General features: G+C 42.0%; 1 protein-coding gene across 2 annotated transcripts in view; it reads right to left on the bottom strand.

The window, feature by feature from the left end:
- The window catches only part of LOC144893004 (vasoactive intestinal polypeptide receptor-like), a 156,947-nt gene extending 146,902 nt beyond the window's left edge, over window positions 1–10,045 (bottom strand). Inside the window, exons 1-2 of one of the 2 annotated variants that reach the window (XM_078782245.1) lie at window positions 9,964–10,039; window positions 6,969–7,086 (exon numbers count right to left, since the gene is read on the bottom strand). In XM_078782245.1, coding sequence (XP_078638371.1) covers window positions 6,969–7,086; window positions 9,964–10,017 — 172 coding nt within the window. In that variant the 5' untranslated portion in view covers window positions 10,018–10,039. Of the gene's footprint in view, window positions 1–6,968; window positions 7,087–9,963 lie in introns of both variants that reach the window. The other variant, XM_078782246.1, reaches the window with a different exon arrangement.
- Between the last annotated feature and the right edge of the window lie 9,595 nt (window positions 10,046–19,640).

The following is a 19,640-nucleotide window of genomic DNA, read 5'->3' as shown; positions in this document are numbered from 1 at the left end:
TTGGAGGGACCATCTTCGCAATTTGTCGTCCCAACATGTCCCAAACGTGCTCGAGGGGGTTCAACCTGCCACAGCAACGCATACGACGGCTTACAGGGTCTATGAGACGTAGGGTTGAGTCAGTGATCCGATCACGTGGGTCCTACACACGTTATTGACGCAAAGATCGCTAGAGGTCTTCTCAGAACAATGACTGTACGTTAGAAAACATAAACGTCATCCACACTGTCCGTGATGGACCTATAGCTCCATACTTAAATTGAGGTGAAAATATGCCTAAAATTCCCAAAAAATTTCACCTTAAATTATTCAGAATAAAATATTGAAAACGGCATGATTGTTATGTTTTTATGTGACCATAATATCACTTCTCCAGAAAATATAGCAATATCATGGGTATATTACACTGTTTTGACGACAACAAACTTGTAATGTGCGAGGTTGTAAAAAAACGGGGGGGGGGGGGGGTGCTTAACTTAATTCTTTGTGTATATATGTACAACACTTGGAATATGTCTTTCAATCCTGCCAAATCTCACACTATCACTATCTCTCTCCGAAAGGATCATCTGACAAACACTCCTATCTATGTTCTTAAGTCTCCTCTTGAGGAAATTCAGTCTTTCAAAGTCCTGGGTCTCAACATCAGCCATGATCTTTCAAAGGAAAACGACATTTCATAGTCTCCCTCCAAAGTCAGCTGATGATGAAGCATCCTACATCATACAAAGGCCTTCCTTGGCACCTGAACTCCTATCCAGATACACGGCCTTCATCCACAGCTTGATGGAGTACTGCTCTTCCCTCTGGGCCTGGCTCCCCTGCCTCATCTTGCTCAGCTTGACGCCATGGAAACCAAGGCCCCCAAGATTATTGGAATCTCCCACGATGAAGCTGAGTCTATTGCCCTATTACTTCGCCATCACAGACAGGTCAGTGGTCTCTCTGTCTTCTCACATGCTCATCACAGACCATGGTCAGTGGTCTCATCACAGACCCTTTCCTTTCTGGTTTTGCACCCTCCTCCCTCCCCCTACTGCTCACCTCCACTCATTCGTTCCTATTTTTCCCACCTGTGGATCCAAGTACCACATGCTCTTCAATCTCATCCTTCCCTCCAGGTCTTAAAAGACAGAAGTCTTAAAAGACAGCAGCAGCAGACAGACAGTCACCGCTGCCCAGATTGCCCCAATCCACAACCATGATCTTATCTACCCTCGTTAATCGCCTCTCCAAAGCCCCCCCCCCCCCCCCACCTCCCCGGCCACAGCTCAATCCCTCCTCTTTCAGAATTTCCAGTTTTCCTTCCTTTCCCTTCTGTATAAATCTTGTCTACCCCATGCATTATCTCCTGCCCCCCATTCCTCCACACACCTATCGTATGTCTGCCTCCCTTTGTCTGCTGTTGCTGTTTCCCCCCCTCTCTGTTGCTCCTTTTGTTCTTATCCGTTCAGCGGACTCATACTAGCTCTTCCGCGAGCCTAGACTATGTATAAAAAAACCCCCAAAGCTTGAAGAACTTTGGATGTACACATGATCGAAGCAAACGGTGAATGGCATATGAAAGTATAATTAGTTTAACGTTTTGTAATGTCAATTTTCATGTTATTTCATTTCAGATGAATGGCAACATGGCAACATTAGAAGAAAAGGTTAACTGTGCATGGCAACATGGCCACAGAAGTCCAGAACAGCTGTGAGAAGAATATTCACTGCTCATTACAGGAAAGATGCACGACATAGAAACTCTATTAACAACTCTTGGATGAAAATGTTCAATGAAACTGGGCCACTGAAAGATAAACCACGATCTCGGCCTTGAATCGGTGAGAAGACTGTGGCAATCGACCAGAGAAGTCAATAAGTCATTTGAGCCAAGTGTCAAGTCTCAAGTTACTGAAGTATGACTTCAACTTTTGTCAAATCCCACATTTACTTATAAACTTTGGAGTACAAGCTATCAAGGAATTTAGACAAAGGGCTTCGTTTATTGCAATATATGCTCTGAAAAGCTGTTCAACTTAAGTTTTTATTTGTCAACTTCATACCGTTGACATTTTTGGTCTTTGTTCCCAGCAAAAAATATATTTGTTAAATTTATTCTTATAGCTAGTGTACCTACTTGAACATATGTACATGAGACTAGTCAGTAACCTCAGGTCATTGTGAAATGGTTTACATGTAGAATCAAAGCATTCAATGTGGAACGTGTGAGGAGATCTTAATTATTTACTTGTGTATTTATTCGGTCATCTCATCTCGATTATTGAAGAGATGACATTATAAAATGGGTCGTGATATCCGGATGTCGGTCCGTCCGCCCATCCGTTAACCTTTTGCTATTTTTGCTACTCCTCCCTCATCACTCGGCTGATTGTTCTGAAACTTGACACATGAATACAAGAGAGTAGCCGCACAATCACTCAGGCTTCAACGTTGGATCATGGGGGCTCCCAAGTGGATACCCCCTGAAACTTCAGATCCCTACTCGTCCCATATTTACCAAACGAGTGCTCTGAAACCAGATACAGCCCCTCTACTCTGGCCCGCACAATTGTCATGTCTTAGATTTTTCGATTTTGTATCAGGGGAGCTCCCAGGGAGGGTCCCCCCAAATCATCAGAGGTCTGGACTACAACCTCAAGAGATGACCGTCAGCCCACTCGGGGCTATTTATGTACGCTAAAATGAAACGTATAACTTATTCATTTCTATCGTTGTCTTTTAAGATGCCGTACCTTTTTTTACATTGTGCTTTTGAAAAGAAAAGTCATGATACCATTTAGAATAATTGATGAAGTTGGAATAATCCAAGTCACCCTACAAATTTTAATCAGCACAAAAACATTTTATGTTGTCGGGACGTGCATGGTGTTATTGATCAGGGGCCAAGTTTCCCATGGCACGAATGTTCATGGTTTGAGGTTTCCCACGAAGCCACCTTGGTAATATTGATGCTTGCTGCTTGCATGTCGTATGCTGTCTGGAGAGTAAACCCTCCCTTTCACCTCAGTGGTGAACGATATGCCACCCGAAGGCTGTGGCCACGCACGCCCACAACAGAAAATAAATTACCATTTATTTTAAACCCCATTTCATTCCATGTTTATTCAACTATTATTTTCAATACATTGTCGACAAATCATTATAAACTCCATTTGCAATTCCGCAGACACCAAGTTTCAAATCCAAGTCAATTTTGTCAAGTCTGAGTCAAGATGCAAGTGGCAAAATTTTGTGACTCGAGTGTGTTTTTAAAGACGTCCACAAAAGTCGTTGCAACAAGTACCTGGTGACCTAAACATCCCACAGTCAACAGTTTTCAAAATCAAAGTGAAATTGCATGAACATGTTTATAAAATTCAAGTGGTTCAAATTTTACAGAAAGTAGACTACCATGTTGGGTAGATTTCTGTGAACAGTTCAAACAATAAAATCCACAATTCCCTTGAGTTTCTTGATAAGTCGACATTTCCTGATGAGGCAATATTCAGTGGCAATTTCCACCACCACAATTTCCGCATTTAACGGACCAAAAAACCTCAGGAAGTCTGGCAACATGAAAGAGACTCACCAAAAATGAAATGCTTGGTGTGCTCTCATGCATCATTGCTCCTTTCATTTTCAGTTCACATTGAAGAACAATCAATGGTGAACGTTACTTTGCAATGTTGCAGAATTTGTCACTAAACTACAATGAGTAAATCTTTCAGACAGCATCTTCTTTTTGAAAGACGGTGCAGCCTGTCACTATGCTTTGAACATGCGACAGTTATTGCATGACATCCTTCCCAGACAAGTGGATCGGTCGATGTGGACCAACTGCTTGGAAACCGCGTTTTCCTGACCTGTCCCCATTGGGCTACTTTTATAGGGCCATGTTAAAGCCGTTGTTTATTCATCAAAACAACATTCTTTGGATGAACTTGGGCTATGAGCACAACTTAAATGAATCTAATTACCCAGCAGCAACTGGAGAATGTTTTATATGAGTTGCAAAATCGGCTTGAACGATATATTACGAAAGATGATGGTTTTGTTGAAGTCTAAAAATTTGAACTATAGTGTCATGTACACATCCAAAGTTGTTAAACTTTAAAGTTATACGAGGACTTAATGAGGACCCTGCATTAGATATACTGTGTTGTGTGTGCGTGTCTATACAGTCACATGAAAAAGTAAGCACACCCCATGTAAAGTTTTGACTTTTTCAACATATTTCAACATAAAGATATTTGATCTTCATTTCAACAATATTGATAGATAAAGGTGATATAATATAACAATATCATGAAACATTTACATTTTGTAGTCCATTGTATAATTTAAATAAACATAAATGCAAATTTCGCATGTGGAAAAAGTAAGTACACCCCTACATTTATCACTACTTCAAATACCTAAAATTAGAATCAGGTGCACCAGCTCAGGTGCAAATGATTACAACATCGTTCGAGAGGATCTTGGAGGAACCTGTCTTATTTAAACCTCAGACATTTAGTTCGGTTTGCTCTTTGTTGTTGAAGTGTGCGGCGTCACTATGCCTAGATCAAAAGAGCTCTCTGAGGCCTTCAGAAAGAAGGTTATAGATACCTACGAGTCTGGAAAGGGATTTAAAAAGATCTCCAAACAATTTGAAATCAATCATTCGACTGTCCGGAAGATCATCTACAAGTGGAGAGGATTCCAAACAACTGCCAACTTGTTCAGGCCAGGCCGACCCAGCAAGTTCAGCCCGAGAGCAGCCCGCAAGATGCTGAAAGAAGTCTCTAAGAACCCCAGAATGTCATCACGGGACCCACAGGTAGCTCTTGCCACTGTTGATGTCAAAGTGCACGAGTCCACCATGAGAAAGAGGCTGCACAAATATGATCTACGTGTGAGGTGTGCCAGGAGGAAACCTTTGCTGTCCAGAAAGAACATCAGGGCAAGACTAAAGTTTTCCAATGAACACCGAGGCAAAGACCAGCACTTCTGGAACAATGTGCTCTGGACAGATGAGTCAAAGGTGGAGCTTTGACTCATCTGTGCATGAGAGAGAGCATTGTATATGTGCACAGTCACGTGAAAAAGTAAGTACACCCCATGTAAAGTTTTGACTTTTTCGACATATTTCAACATACAGCTATTTGATCTTCATTTCAACAATATTGGTGGATAAAGGTGATATAATATAACAAATATCATGAAACATTTACATTTTGTAGTCCATTGTATAATTTAAATAAACATAAATGCAAATTTCGCATGTGGAAAAAGTAAGTACACCCTTGGCTCTAATAGGTGGTATTGCCCCCTTTGGCAGAAACAACCTCAAGTAAGCGTTTCTTATAACTGTCTACCAGTCTCTGACATCGACTGGGAGAAATTTTTGCCCACTACTCCATGCAGAATTATTTCAGCTGTGCGATGTTTGAGGGGTTTCTTGCATGCACGGGTCGTTTCAAATCCCCCCACAACATCTCGATGGGATTTAGATCCGGGCTTTGACTTGGCCATTCCAGAACCCTTCATTTCTTTCTTTTCAGCCATTCCTTGGTGGATTTACTGGTATGTTTAGGGTCATTGTCATGTTGCAAGGTCCACCTTCGGTTGAGCTTCAACTTTCCAACAGATGGCCTCACATTATCCTCAAGCATCCTCTGGTACAATGAAGAAATCATAGTGGATTCTATGATGGTGAGCTGCCCAGGCCCTGATGCAGCAAAGCTGCCCCAAACCATAATATTTCACCATATATATATATATATATATATCACCATATGCGCATTAGCTCCATTGTATTATGACATATTTTATGCAAATGTTTTTTTTAAACTTGTTTATTTATCAGCTCGTGGTCAATAATTATTTCGAGCAATTTGTTATGGACATTGCCATTAATTTGTTGAACATCTCTCTAAAAAAAAAAAGGTTTCAAATTATTTTGTGGAATGATGACAACCTCCACGACTTATCTTCAGCCTTTGATACACTGAGTAGATGGAAAACAAGGCAGGGCGGGTAAGGCCACAGAACAGGAAAGAGTTAAATATGCCACATGATTTGTGTGCCTTGGAACAACTCTGAAGCACCACCAAGCCCTGTATGCTCACTGGACAAAGAATACCCCAAATACTGGAGTGAGGACTTCCTGTTATTGGCTCTGCCTGTGATATAAGAACATTCCGTGGAGAGGCCAGCCCTGGCAGTGTTCTGGTTGTTTCGGTACCTAGTAGCAGAAGCAAAATGGCAATGGCTGGGTTTGCCAATGTGAAAGGGTGGCACAGTGCACCATGACAGCTGTTTAACCATCAATTTAAACACGTGGTGCAACCGTCAATTTAGCATGCCTCGTCAAGAGCATAAATGATTTGCTTATTTTCCTCATTTACTCCAAGCACATGTATTGTCATTTATAAATGTTCCTCCTTATAAGTAAAAAAAAACATGTTTGGACTATATATGTATGATCCAGCTGAGCAATTAAAAAAAATTTTTTTGGGACACGGACATGGCAAAGTGGATAAGTACATAAAGGACAGGTAAGCAGAACTGTAAAAGCTAACAAATAGGGCGAGAGTGTAAAAGTACAGCTGAGCTGTTGAGGAAGATATATGACAGAAGAAGAGATCAGGAACGGGAACAGGGAATGTCAAGAAATAGTAACGTCTCGCAATCTTGAAGGAGCGGATGGAAGAACATGATTGGACAGACTCAGGAAGGCAATTCCATGAGGTCGAGAGAAAGGTTGGTTGAAGTAATGGAGGCAAGTAGTTTACCTAGATGTGGGAAGAATAACAAAGGATGGATTTCTGGCTGGGTGAGTGTGACATGGTGATGCTCCAGAAAGATGAATGACTGAGAGGACAGGTGAACCAAGACAGGATAGTCGGAGGTTAAGACAAACCCAATGGTGTGTAAATTATTCTCCAAAATATTTTTTGCCTCATGGTTTGTCATGATGTCGTGCACTTCGATGGACTTGCCAAGAGGTGAGGTGTGCTGCAGGTGCAGAGTGTCTTCCTGATGTAACGCATAACCACACTCATCTTGCTTCTTGTTGAGCTCCAGCATGAAGTCGCATTCTGGAAGAATCCCCAACACCTGTGAGACGCATCAAGCTTGATGAGCCAATGGTGGGATGCCACCTGCACAGCAGGGCCTACACAGCACCTCGTCCGAGGAACAAACCTCAAAATGCACTTATCACGGTGTGTCATTGCACACGGCACGTCACGCAAACACCACAAGTGCAACCAAAACATGGTGTTTCACGACAGGTCACAAGACGAACAACCGCATAAAATCCACGCAGGTGACACCACCAGGTCACTCAGTGGATTCTGCTGAGCGAAAGCAATGCCCGACAAGTATACAGCCAATTCAATCAACACCTTTGTGCAATTGGCTGTTGGGAACTCCTTTTACACAATCATCACCATTGCATGAAATAAGGGTGCACCGGGTAGGTATGGAAGTTGAATTGCTGGGGGAAGAGGTGCTGCAGGTGGGTTAAGGTGGTGCATAGTGCAAGACAATATTGCGGATATATAGAAATAAACACGTCATTGTTCTGGCGGATTCGTGTAAGTAATTCGAGTCACGTACTTGGGCGGCCGAAGCTCTGCAGTGCGTTCCGAGGAGCCTTTGGAGCCTTTGCTCCTGCGGCGCAAACTTTGTGAGCCCATTAAACGTTTCACCATTTTCCCAGCCGAACGTAAATTTACGCGTCTTTTGGGCCGTGGGGCTTGGCTTACAGGTCGACCTTGCGCTGCAAAATGTCCGTGCCAAAGGGAGGTGGGGGGGTGGGGGGGGCGAGGTTGTTGGAAAAAGAGAGACATCCGGACGCATGAGCCGTGACTCGAGTGCCGATCGCTTCGCCGTCGTCCATAGGAGTCTGTTTGTGGCGCCTCAGGGCACTGAATGACCAATAATCCAGTTTTTGATCACAGTGGGAATAAATGCTCAAACCCACGACCAATAATCCAGTGTCTGATCACATTGGGAATAAATGCTCAAACCCACGACCAATAATCCAGTGTTTGATCACATTGGTAATAAATGCTCAAACCCACGACCAATAATCCAGTGTTTGATCGCATTGGTAATAAATGCTCAAACCCACGACCAATAATCCAGTGTTTGATCACATTGGGAATAAATGCTCAAACCCACGACCAATAATCCAGTGTCTGTTCACATTGGGAATAAATGCTAAAACCCATGACCAATAATCCAGTTTCTGATCACATTGGGAATAAATGCTCAAACCCACGACCAATAATCCAATGTCTGATCACATTGGGAATAAATGCTCAAACCCACGACCAATAATCCAATGTCTGATCACATTGGGAATAAATGCTCATACCCATGACCAATAATCCAATGTCTGATCACATTGGGAATAAATGCTCAAACCCACGACCAATAATCCAGTGTCTGATAACATTGGGAATAAATGCTCAAACCCACGACCAATAATCCAATGTCTGATCACATTGGGAATAAATGCTCAAACCCACGACCAATAATCCAATGTCTGATCACATTGGGAATAAATGCTCAAACCCACGGCCAATAATCCAATGTCTGAACACATTGCAAATAAATGCTCAAACCCACGACCAATAATCCAATGTCTGATCACATTGGGAATAAATGCTCAAACCCACGACCAATAATCTAATGTCTGATCACATTGGGAATAAATGCCCAAACCCACGAGTTTGCGCATTATTTTATCAAAGGAAAAAACAAAACAAACCCAGCTCCATCGAAATGTGCGAAAAACACCACCTTCGACACCTGTACGCAGATTGATGCCCGCGATGCCGTAGAGAAATACCTTCTCCATATGACAATCCCCAGGTGTAAGACAAATCCCTAAAACTGCAGGTGCTAGAAGCGCAATTACATGCACACGTCCAGTGCATGCGAACCTGGAGTGAAAGATACATTTACACCTTTACACAGAGCCTCTTATTAATCGTTCTCCACACATTGAGGTTAATTAACTAAACAGGTGCACAGGAGGTGGAGGTGGGAAGGAAGAGGAAAGGTGAAAGACATTTTAAAAAAAGAAGAAAGCCTCCAAAACCAACAGTGATGAAACGTCCCGATATAAAGGGTACGTGTGTAGAGTTTGTAAAACAGATATTGGCTCGCCCTTTACATGAAAGGTAAATTGCACAATCGAGTGTATCAAAAGTGAGGATCGAATGGAGACAACACACGACAACGGACGACATAAATTCATGGCAATTTCGTGCCAGGCTGACGACACGAGGTGCTTGGTGGTCCTGCACGCATGGCTCAATGGACAACCATCATTGGACGTAATTAAACAAATTGGGCAATAAATAAATAATTACTGTGCATAATAACAAAATGGATTTCAATGTGAGCATCGATAACCAGGAGTGATCAGCAATTTCGTGGTCTGACGTGCCGACAGATTCAAAAGGAAATTAAATTGTTCCAACTCCCCAACTCATGGATGGGTTCGTACTCACCTATTTTAACGATTTTGTTAAATTGTCCGTTATTAGCTGAAAGAACCCTTTAAATGTATAATTTGTATCCCTGTGCCAGGACACCCACTTAATGATCAAGCTGTCGAATTCGATCAGTCCTTTAACACCGAATTCATGTCCTTTTTCTTGCAAAGCAAGTTTAAAGTGAGCGCTCACGTGACCCGACATGCAGATTATAATTCATAGATGATACCGGTACCGAAGTAAAAGGTAAGAGCGTTTTGTGCAGGTATAGTATATATCGCTTTGAACAATTGGCAGAGCAAAACATCCAAATTGATGGCTGAACCTACCAGGACATCCTAATAGTATTATCCGTACTGATATACACGGGTACCTGTACGACATGCAACACGTCCCTGAACACCAATGAACAGGACACACAGATACGGACGGACAGACGTGCGCAGGTGTGACGTATACAGCGCGCAGACGCTAAACTGACCGGTGTGAGTGTCGACAGCAGGAGGACGCAGGGCAGTGCGAGAATCTCAGGCATCTCTGCAGCTCTCGATCGGTCCGTGTGCGAAGATGCAGAGCTGGCACCGAACGTGACGCGCTTTGGGGGGCGGGGCTCGATGTCCGAGCGCCCGCCCTCTTGGGCAGCGCCTCCCGCCTTCCACCGATCACGTCGAACCTCCTCCCCCTGAATATTCACCAGCCATCACATTTGTCAACGTACTCCCGCCACATCCTCCCCAGTCCTCCATATTCCTCATCCTGTCCATCAACCTGCCTTGCTCTTTCTTTCCCGCCTTTCTATTCCTAACCGGTCCATCTTTCTGAGTGTACTTCGCCCCCACCCCTCTCTGTCTCCACCTGCTCCACCCATGCTCACGGACTCGTTTGACATGCCGCACGTGTCGCTCATAAGACCGTTGTTTACAAATCAACGCCGACGTCTCTCGGATCCTTTCATTGAATATTGCTATTTGTTCCTCCCGTAAACGGTGGTATTTGGCCACCCCACCACCACCACTCAAGCCGACAGGTGCATGCGGTCTGGGGGTAATGTCTCACTAAACCCCACGTCCAAACCCTACCCCACCCTTCCTGCTGAAGCACCTCTCCGGGAATTCGAACATTCCCTTCCATTTCTCAACCCTCCTTGAATCACTTGTAATACACCTGTCTCTGAAATGGTCTCTCCACGTGAAATTGCACAAACATGGCAGAGTTTCTCATCGCTTCGACATAATTTCATTCATTTTAATAAAACTACATCCTTAAATAATCGTTGATCACGTACATTGTACAGGTTTATAAAGGTCTATCTATATTCTGTATTATGGAATCATTGATCACATACATTGTATCGATTTATAAAGGTCTATCTATATTCTGTATTATAGAATCATTGATCACATACATTGTATCGGTTTATAAAAGTTTCTATATTCTGTATTATAGGCTAACCCCTGCTGTTGGAGGGAAAATGGCCTTAAAATGCCTGTTGTTGTTGTTGTCTATATTCTGTATTATAGAATCATTGATCATGTACGTGTATCGGTTTTATAAAGGCCTCTATATTCTGTATTATAGAATCATTGATCACATACATTGTATCGGTTTATAAAAGTTTCTATATTCTGTATTATAGAATCATTGATCATGTACGTTGTATCGGTTTTATAAAGGTCTCTATATTCTGTATTATAGGCTAACCCCTGCTCTTGGAGGGAAAATGGCCTTAAAATGCCTGTTGTTGTCTATATTCTGTATTATAGAATCATTGATCATGTACGTGTATCGGTTTTATAAAGGACTCTATATTCTGTATTATAGAATCATTGATCATGTACGTTGTATCGGTTTTATAAAGGTCTCTATATTCTGTATTATAGGCTAACCCCTGCTCTTGGAGGGAAAATGGCCTTAAAATGCCTGTTGTTGTCTATATTCTGTATTATAGAATCATTGATCATGTACGTGTATCGGTTTTATAAAGGACTCTATATTCTGTATTATAGAATCATTGATCATGTACGTTGTATCGGTTTTATAAAGGTCTCTATATTCTGTATTATAGGCTAACCCCTGCTCTTGGAGGGAAAATGGCCTTAAAATGCCTGTTGTTGTCTATATTCTGTATTATAGAATCATTGATCATGTACGTGTATCGGTTTTATAAAGGACTCTATATTCTGTATTATAGAATCATTGATCATGTACGTTGTATCGGTTTTATAAAGGTCTCTATATTCTGTATTATGGAATCATTGATCACATACGTTGTATATTGATGGTTGAACCTATCGTCCACTACTCGCGTCCTCTACTCCTATTGGCCGAGCGCTTTGCACTCTTGGTGTCATCCCATCGGTCGGTAGATAATCAGTGTCTCGCTTCCTTCACCTTCCTTCCACCAATCACGGGGTAGCTTCTTGGCGTGGCTCTCGGCCTGCCTGTTCGATGTTTCATTGCCCTGCCGGCGTAATGCGCGGCCGCTTCCTGTCTGTTCTTCTGGTAAGTCTTATTGTGAGAGGGAAGTTTTTATGAATGTGTGCGCTAATGGGGCTAACTAATGTCTATTGGTGTATTGTCATATGGGACAAATGGATGATCAGAGGGAACGACGTACAAGAGAATTGACATAATCCCTATAACTACCTAACATGCCCCCATTCCTCGTAATGGGGATGAAGGTACACCTTAATCCGAACAAACCGCCGAAACAAACTTATTACAGGTGAGATTACCTATCACGACCACGGACGTATATAATAAACCTGGACCCGCAATGCATTTATCGCTCCCACGCGAGCTAATGAAGTCACCGGAAGCAGTCTGGCGGCCATGTTGGTGTGACACTCCCGCCGCCCCACGAAACTTAAAACGAGTCAGTTTGTTCATCAGGTGTTCAACATACTTTGACATATTTTGTGTGTATGTAGTATGAAGGTAGCATGTAGTATGAAGGTAGTAAGTATGTAGATAGTAAGTATTAAAGTAGTAAGTATTAAGGTAGTATGAAGGTAGTAAGTATGTAGATAGTAAGTATTAAAGTGGTAAGTATTAAGGTAGTATGTAGTATGAAGGTAGTAAGTATGTGGATAGTAAGTATTAAGGTAGTATGTAGTATGAAGGTAGTATGTAGTATGAAGGTAGTATGAAGGTAGTCTGTAGTATGAAGGTAGTAAGAATGTAAGAAGTATGTATGTTGGTAGTATTTATGTAGGTAGTATGTATGTAGGTGGTATGTATGTAGGTATTATGTATGTAGGTGGTATGTGTGTAGGTAGTATGTTTGTAGGTAGTATGTTTGTAGGTAGTATGTTTATAGGTAGTAAGTATGTAGGTAGTATGTATGTTAGTATGTATGTAGGTAGTAGTAGTATGTTGTGGTAGTATGAAGTGGTAGTGGTAGTATGTAGTGGTAGTAGTAGTAGTTGTAGTGCCAAGTTGTCATAGTAGTAGTAGTAGTAGTAGTATGTTGGAGTAGTATGTTGTAGTAGTAGTAGTATGTAGAGAGTAGTATGTAGTAGTAGTAGTATGTAGTAGTAGTAGTAGTATGTAGTATGGTGTAGTAGTCGTAGTATGTTGTAGTAGTAGTAGTATGTTATAGTAGTAGTAGTATGTTATAGTAGTAGTAGTATGTTATAGTAGTAGTAGTATGTTGTAGTAGTCGTAGTATGTTGTTGTGGTAGTAGTATGCAGTAGTAGTAGTAGTATGTAGTATGTTGTAGTAGTAGTAGTAGTAGTATGTTGTAGTCGTAGTATGTTGTAGTGGTAGTATGTTGTAGTGGTAGTATGTTGGCCGCAAGAAAATATGCTTCCCTGACCTATGCATCCACGTTATCACGTTGGTATGTTTACAAGCGAGTGTCACACAAACATGGCCGCCGACCGACTCGCTCTGACTTCAGCCAAGCAGGCGCATTGCGGGTCCAGGTTTATTATATACGTTCGTGATCACAACAGCCGGAGCATAATACCTATGCAGATCTACCTGGATCTATATATGCCCTACCCCAAAATTCATAACAGTATTATAGAATCATTGATCATGTACACGTTGTATCGGTTTTATAAAGGTCGATCTATATTCTGTATTATATACTGAAACGCAAAAGAAACTTACCACCTTTGAAACCTTTAAATATCAACAATAACACTGCGTGTAGTAAATGTGTGAACTTATTTGTGGACAATAGTGTCCTCACTGTCAGACAAAACGGTCACGGATGGTCACTTGAACCTTCAATGGTCACTTCATAGCACAGCTGTTGAACAGCCGTTTTGACTGTCAGTGATTAGCCAAGGGGTACGGGATGATTTTAATGAGCTGCACGTGATGTCTTGATATTGGCTTTAAAAAGGCCAGTGCAAAATGGGCATTTCAATCAACATGCCACGATTGTCAAGGGATCAACGGCAGCGTGCCCTGGGCGTGCTGCAAGGCGGACTGAGCTACCGTGAGGTGGCACGTCGCCTTGGCTGTTCACACCAGACGATCTCGGCCCTGGTGGACAGAGACACCCTCCACAACTCTGCAGATGACAGACCTCGATCAGGGAGGCCAACTGAAACGCAAAAGAAACTTACCACTTGTTTGAAACGTAATAAAATTGTAACAGTTCAAAATAAAACAAACCAACAATTGCTAATTGAAACATTGGCATTTTATTGATGACATGTCAAGTTTTTGACCAAGATACACCATCTCATCAGTTTGTTCTACAGTACAGAACAGCACAGGGTGCAATGTCAGTCCCCTTTCAATAGCGTGTGTGGCCACCATTGTTTTGGATACAGGCAGTGCATCGTCGGCGTATACTGCCTACCAGTCTTTGGATGGATTGCTGCTGGATTCTGTCCCACTCAGTCCTCAATGTCTGAAGCAGCTCTGCCCGTGTCCTGGCCCTGCCAACTACGTGTCTCCCAAGCTCATCCCACAGGTGCTCTATGGGATTCAGGTCAGGGGAGAGCGCAGGCCACTGCATGGTGTTGATGTTCTCGTCTTGGAGAAATGCAGTGGTAAAGCGAGCAGCATGGGGACGAGCGTTGTCATGCTGAAAGGTTCTCAGTTCTGGGTGGTCTAGCAGGAATGGCAGCAGATGAGGTCGCAGGATGTTATCCACATACCGCTGGGCGTTAAGATTCCCATCCACAACCACCAGTGGCGTCCTGTACCAGCCTGATATGGCGGCCCACACCATCACACTTGGGCCACGCCACCTGTTGGCTTGACGCACGCAACAATCGGCATATCGCTCGCCAGTTCTTCTCCAGACACGCTCACGCCCATCAGGACTGTCCACACAGAACCTTGACTCATTGCTGAAAGCGACCTCATTCCACTGCCGCAAGGTCCACCGCTGATGCTGCTGGCACCATCTCTGTCGGTTGCGGCGATGGGCAGCCGTCATCACGGGGCCTCTGTATGGTCTTCTGGCAGTCAGACCATATAGTCATGCAGTCGTCTTCGTGCAGTATCATTGGAGATCCGTGGGTTTGCACGCCCCGGAGATTCTGCTGCAGTGCGGGGTGCTGGACGGAATCGATCCCGCGGGTGACTTCAGACCATCTGCCTGTCCTGCCTTGCAGTGGTGACTCTTGGCCTCCCTGATCGAGGTCTGTCATCTGCAGAGTTGTGGTGGGTGTCTCTGTCCACCAGGGCCGATATCGTCTGGTGTGAACAGCCAAGGCGACGTGCCACCTCACGGTAGCTCAGTCCGCCTTGCAGCATGCCCAGGGCACGCTGCCGTTGATCCCTTGACAATCGTGGCATGTTGATTGAAATGCCCATTTTGCACTGGCCTTTTTAAAGCCAATATCAAGACATCACGTGCAGCTCATTAAAATCATCCCGTACCCCTTGGCTAATCACCGACACTCAAAACGGCTGTTCAACAGCTGTGCTATGAAGTGACCATTGAAGGTTCAAGTGACCATCCGTGACCGTTTTGTCTGACGGAGAGGACACTATTGTCCACAAATAAGTTCACACATTTACTACACGCAGTGTTATTGTTGATATTTAAAGGTTTCAAAGGTGGTAAGTTTCTTTTGCGTTTCAGTATAGAATCATTGATCATGTACACGTTGTATCGGTTTTATAAAGGTCTATCTATATTCTGTATTATAGAATCATTGATCACATATGTTGTGTACGTTTTATAAAGGTCTATCTATATTCTGTATTATAGAATCATTGATCACATACATTGTATAGGTTTTATAAAGGTCTATATCGATATTCTGTATTATGGAATAATTGATCATGTACGTTGTATCGGTTTTATAAATGTCTATATCGATATTCTGTATTATGGAATAATTGATCATGTACGTTGTATAGGTTTCATAAATGTCTATATCGATATTCTGTATTATGGAATAATTGATCACATACTCACTATTCTGTAGTGAGTCAGTGATCAGTGAAAAATCAGTGATCCCAAGAATGATCCGTTCTACCGTGTGGAATTATAGGTTTATAAAGGTCTATCTATATTCTGTATTATGGAGTAATTGATCACATACATTGTATAGGTTTTATATAGGTTTTATAAAGGTCATTATATTCTGTATTATAAAATCATTGATCACATATGTTGTATGGGTTTTTATTAAAAGTATCTATATAATCAGTATTATGGAGCACACACACACGCAAACTTTTAACAGGAATCTCCACAGAAACAATGTACCACCCCGTAACACAACAAGGAGCCTAGAGGCAGAACAGAGGGGATACAAGAGAGAATGTTACAGAACAATAGACCACCTACTACTAAACAAGGCCATACTCGAAAATTGCAATACGGAAAGAACCAAACTGTACACAGCATGGATAGACTCTAAAAAAGCTTTTGACAGTGTCCCACTTTCATGGATGATAAAGTGCATGTAAATGTACAAGATAAATCCCCAAATAATCAAGCTGATTGAGAAAGCCATGGATCTATGGAATGCCACACTAATCCTGCCGCATTCTGAAGGAAAGATCGAAATACCAGGAGTAAAGATACGACGCAGGATCTTCCAAGGAGATAGCCTTTCTCCTCTCCTGTTTTGCCTACCCCTAGACCCACGAAATAACCTCATTAATGATCAAGGACACAGATACACCCTAACATCCAATAAAATAACGTCCAAAGAAACAAGAAAGGTGATACGTCTGCTGTAGATGGATGATTTAAAACTATTTGCACCAAACGACGAAAAACTGGCAGAATAACTAAAATGAGTGAAATGGTAAAATTACTGAAACGACATCCAAATTTAATTTGGCCAAGATAAGTGAGCCAAGTGCATATTCATACAAGGTAGATAAACAAAAAGGGGAAACATAAAAATCGACCTGAATACACAATACAGGAGCTAGACAACGAAGCATTTTACAAATACCTTGGAGTAGAAGAGGTCCACCAAATTTGCCATAAAAATGCACAAAACAATTACCAAAGAATACCTGCGTAGAATGAGGCTGTTCCTGAAAACATATCTAACTCCAAGGAACAAAATCAAAGCAAAAAAACAACAAGCAGGACCAGTGTTCCAGTACATCTGCGGAATAGTAAACTGGCCACAAGCGGATATCAAAAAACTAGATATCAAAACAAGGAAACTCCTCACGATCCACAAATAGTTCTACAAAAATCAGTGATCCCAATAATGTACCTGACAAGGAAAGAAGGATGTGGCATCCTGATTGAACTCAATCAAGTACACAGAGTGATGACTGTAGAATTAGCAGAGTACGTGAAAAGCTCAACAGACTACTGAATTTTATTATTTTACTTTATTTTTACTTTACTTTTTACTTTACTTTTTAATGATATTGTAGTAAAAGTATTGTTGACTTTGATGTGGATAATAATAAAGTTCAAAGTTTAAGAATACAATGAACTCACAATGTCTATCTATATTCTGTATTATGTGCACAAGCATGAACACAACAAACCAGAAAAGGTATCTCTCACTCGCATTGCAAAAAACTTCCAAAAACAGGTGCAATTAGAAAATGTGATGCACCAACCTGCAACAGCAACGAATACAGCTCCAACAATTGCAAAAAGGACAAAATCAAAATTCAAGATGCAACACCAGCAAATACAGTCACGTGAAAAAGTAAGTACACCCCATGTAAAGTTTTGACTTTTTCAACATATTTCAACATACAGCTATTTGATCTTCATTTCAACAATATTGATAGATAAAGGTGATAAAATAGAACAAATATCATGAAACATTTACATTTTGTAGTCCATTGTATAATTTAAATAAACATAAATGCAAATTTTGCATGTGGAAAAAGTAAGTACACCCTTGGCTCCAATAGGTGGTATTGCCCCCTTTGGCAGAAACAACCTCAAGTAGGCGTTTCTTATAACTGTCTACCAGTCTCTGACATCGACTGGGAGAAATTTTTGCCCACTCCTCCATGCAGAATTCTTTCAGCTGTGTGATGTTTGAGGGGTTTCTTGCATGCACGGGTCGTTTAAAATCCCCCCACAACATCTCGATGGGATTTAGATCCGGGCTTTGACTTGGCCATTCCAGAACCCTCCATTTCTTTCTTTTCAGCCATTCCTTGGTGGATTTACTGGTATGTTTAGGGTCATTGTCATGTTGCAAGGTCCACCTTCGGTTGAGCTTCAACTTTCTGACAGATGGCCTCACATTACCCTCAAGCACCCTCTGGTACAATGAAGAAATCATCGTGGATTCTATGATGGTGAGCTGCCCAGGCCCTGATGCAGCAAAGCTGCCCCAAACCATAATATTTCCACCACCATGCTTTTCAGTTGGTATCAGGTTCTTGTGGTCAAATGCTGCCTTTGGTTTTTGCCAAACATGTCTTCTGGTACTGTGGCCAAATAGCTCCACCTTTGACTCGTCTGTCCAGAGCACATTGTTCCAGAAGTGCTGGTCTTTGCCCAGGTGTTCATTGGCAAACTTTAGTCTTGCCCTGATGTTCTTTCTGGACAGCAAAGGTTTCCTCCTGGCACACCTCCCAAGTCGACCAAATTTGTGCAGCCTCTTTCTAATGGTAGACTCGTGCACTTTGACATCAACAGTGGCAAGAGCTACCTGTAGGTCCCATGATGACATTCTGGGGTTCTTAGAGACTTCTTTCAGCATCTTGCAGTCTGTTCTCGGGCTGAACTTGCTGGGGCGGCCTGGCCTGAACAAGTTTGCAGTTGTTTGGAATCTTCTCCACTTGTCGATGATCTTCAGGACAGTCGAATGATTGATTTCAAATTGTTTGGAGATCTTTTTAAATCCCTTCCCAGACTCGTCGGCATCTATAACCTTCTTTCTGAAGGCCTCATAGAGCTCTTTCGATCTCGGCATGGTGACGCCGCACATTTCAACAACAAAGAGTAAACCAAATTAAATGTCTGAGGTTTAAATAAGACAGGTTCCTCCAAGATCCTCTCTGACGATGTTCTAATCATTTGCACCTGAGCTGGTGCACCTGATTGTAATTTTCGGTATTTGAAGTAGTGATAAATGTAGGGGTGTACTTACTTTTTCGACATGCGAAATTTGCATTTATGTTTGTTTAAATTATACAATGGACTACAAAATGTAAATGTTTCATGATATTTGTTATATTATATCACCTTTATCTCTCAATATTGTTGAAATGAAGATCAAATAGCTGTATGCTGAAATATGTTGAAAAAGTCAAAACTTTACATGGGGTGTACTTACTTTTTCACATGACTGTATATAGAGACAACTGGTAGAAAGACAAAACAGTAAGGAAATATAAAAAGAGTTGGACAGATTGGGGATAGACAAAGAAGGATCACTGGAATGGCAAAGAAGAGGTCAGCTCAATTGGGACAGAGAATGAATTGTTATAAATGCCCAAGACCAAAGACATGACACTACACCAATGGCTTTATTAAGATGGCAGGACTAAGTCAATCGGACAAGTGTAGGTTCTGCAAGGTAGAACAGAAAGTACAAGCCACCTCCTATCAGGATGTAAAAAAACTCATGCCAGAGGAGCTGCACACCCAAAGGCAAAACAAAGTATGTAGAGTAATCCACTGGCACATCTGCAGAAATTTAAATGTCCCACTTCCACAAAACTCATGGAAACATGAACCAAAAGCAATCATTGAAAACAAGGACATAATGCTCACGAATGACTTGATGATC

The sequence above is a fragment of the Myxine glutinosa genome, chromosome 7 (genome assembly GCF_964187855.1).
Source record: "Myxine glutinosa chromosome 7, kmMyxGlut1.1, whole genome shotgun sequence".
NCBI lineage: Eukaryota > Metazoa > Chordata > Myxini > Myxiniformes > Myxinidae > Myxine > Myxine glutinosa.
This window is presented reverse-complemented; position numbering and strand designations above follow the sequence as displayed.